Here is a 1,792-nt window from a genome sequence, read left to right as displayed (position 1 = left end):
GGGAATTGTTGTTCGACCTCGCCAGCTGTTGCGTCGCTTCACCGGAGGTAGGGAGGAGACTGCTTGAACGTGGATGGGGAAGGGAGGAGGTGAGGGGAGAGGGAGGGACGGAGGTGAGGGGAGAGGGAGGGACGGAGGTGAGGGGAGAGGGAGGGACGGAGGTGAGGGGAGAGGGAGGGAAGGTGGTGACCGGAGAGGAGGGAGGGAAAGAGGTAAGGGGGGAATACCTGTTATTGCCCTCCTCTGTCATTAGTGCATCTCTCTTGTGCTTGACTTCCGCATACACCTTTACCTCCCCCCCTCCACTCTTTCTTCCTGGTTCTCTTCTCGTGGACATTTGCTGTTCACTATCATTGCAACAATAGCTCTCCTGCTTGAGCTCTTCCTCTTCACCCTCTGCCCTCTCCTCACGCTTTACCTCGTTACGTCACGCCCAAGGATATGCAAGGAGATGAGTAACGCCCTCCGCACTCCGCCCCGTGAGCCCCTCGCTCGAGCTGGGAAAGAGGGGAATGCAGAGGGAAGAAGAGAGAGCAGATGAGGGCGAGAGTGGGGAGAAGGGAGAGGAGGAGAAAGGTAGTGAGGAAGGAAGGAAGAAGGACGGATGGAAGAGAGAGAGGAAATGAGAGAAGAAGAGAGACTGAGAGTGTAAGAGAATGAGGGAAGAGGGAGGAGGGGAGACAGGGAGGATAAAGAGGGAGATGGAGGCACCGAATCGGAACGAAGGCGGGGAATGGGAGAGAATAGGAGAGGAAACGGAAACTCAGATTTTGCAAATGCCTATGGAAGGAGGGGAATAGGAAACGGCTTGAATTGGCGACGGAAGAGATGGCAATGATGAGAGAAGACAAAGAGAAGGGAGAAGTGATACCAAAAGAAAGAAAGATGGGGAATAATTAGATCATTGTATTGAGTGGATGGAGGGAAAATGAGGAGGTACGAAGACGATAAATATGAACTGGGAAGAAAAAAGAGAAATTAGGACGTAACTCTATACAGGTGGAGGAAAATGAGGAAGAGTGAGAGAATTATATTACGTGGGTGGAGGGACCTCGTTCTTAGACGGGGTCCAAGCGCGTTCGTCATGCATTCCGGTTTCAAACTTTAGCATGGAAATCGCCGCTGAAGTGGTTAGGTAGTGGGCGCCAAAGTGGAGGATGAGATGGATGTTGAGCTGGGCGCCGCTGATGTGGATGTTGAGGTGGGCGCTGATGTGGATGTTGAGGTGGGCGCTGATGTGGATGTTGAGGTGGGCGCTGAGGTGGATGTTGAGGTGGGCGCTGATGTGGATGTTGAGGTGGGCGCTGATGTGGATGTTGAGCTGGGCGCCGCTGATGTGGATGTTGAGGTGGGCGCTGATGTGGATGTTGAGGTGGGCGCTGATGTGGATGTTGAGGTGGGCGCTGATGTGGATGTTGAGGTGGGCGGTGAGGTGGATGTAGAGGTGGATTTTGGGGTGGGCGCTGAAGTGGACAGTGGACGTTGAAGTGGATGGTGATGTGAGTGTGATAGTGGTTGTTAGTGTGCGTTCAGGTGGTTGGTGGACGTTGAGGTGGATGACGAAGCGGATGATGGGGAAAGAGGGAGATCCGGCGAGGAAACGATGGCCCTGGGAGGAACTGTAAGATTGTGTTCGCCCCCTTTTTTCCCTCGCTTTTTCTTTCTCTCTTAGAAGGGTAAAAAAATAAAAATGAAAAACTTTTTGAAACCGGAGGAGTTTGGTCGTAACACGCACGGTCTCAGTGGCAGGTCCATAGAGGAGATCGGGTGTCTCCCAATATCCCCCCCCCCC

The 1,792-nt window shown here is 53.3% G+C and overlaps 1 protein-coding gene across 1 annotated transcript in view; it reads right to left on the bottom strand.

Moving 5' to 3' along the window:
* Positions 1-856: 856 nt before the first annotated feature.
* The window catches only part of LOC119585975 (protein TIC 214-like), a 1,257-nt gene continuing 321 nt past the window's right edge, over positions 857-1,792 (bottom strand). Inside the window, exon 2 of the mRNA XM_037934689.1 lies at positions 857-1,510. Coding sequence (XP_037790617.1) covers positions 1,132-1,510 — 379 coding nt within the window. The 3' untranslated portion in view covers positions 857-1,131. The remainder of the gene's footprint in view (positions 1,511-1,792) is intronic.

Source organism: Penaeus monodon, chromosome 20 (assembly GCF_015228065.2).
Source record: "Penaeus monodon isolate SGIC_2016 chromosome 20, NSTDA_Pmon_1, whole genome shotgun sequence".
In the NCBI taxonomy this organism is placed as follows: Eukaryota; Metazoa; Arthropoda; class Malacostraca; order Decapoda; family Penaeidae; genus Penaeus; species Penaeus monodon.
This window is presented reverse-complemented; position numbering and strand designations above follow the sequence as displayed.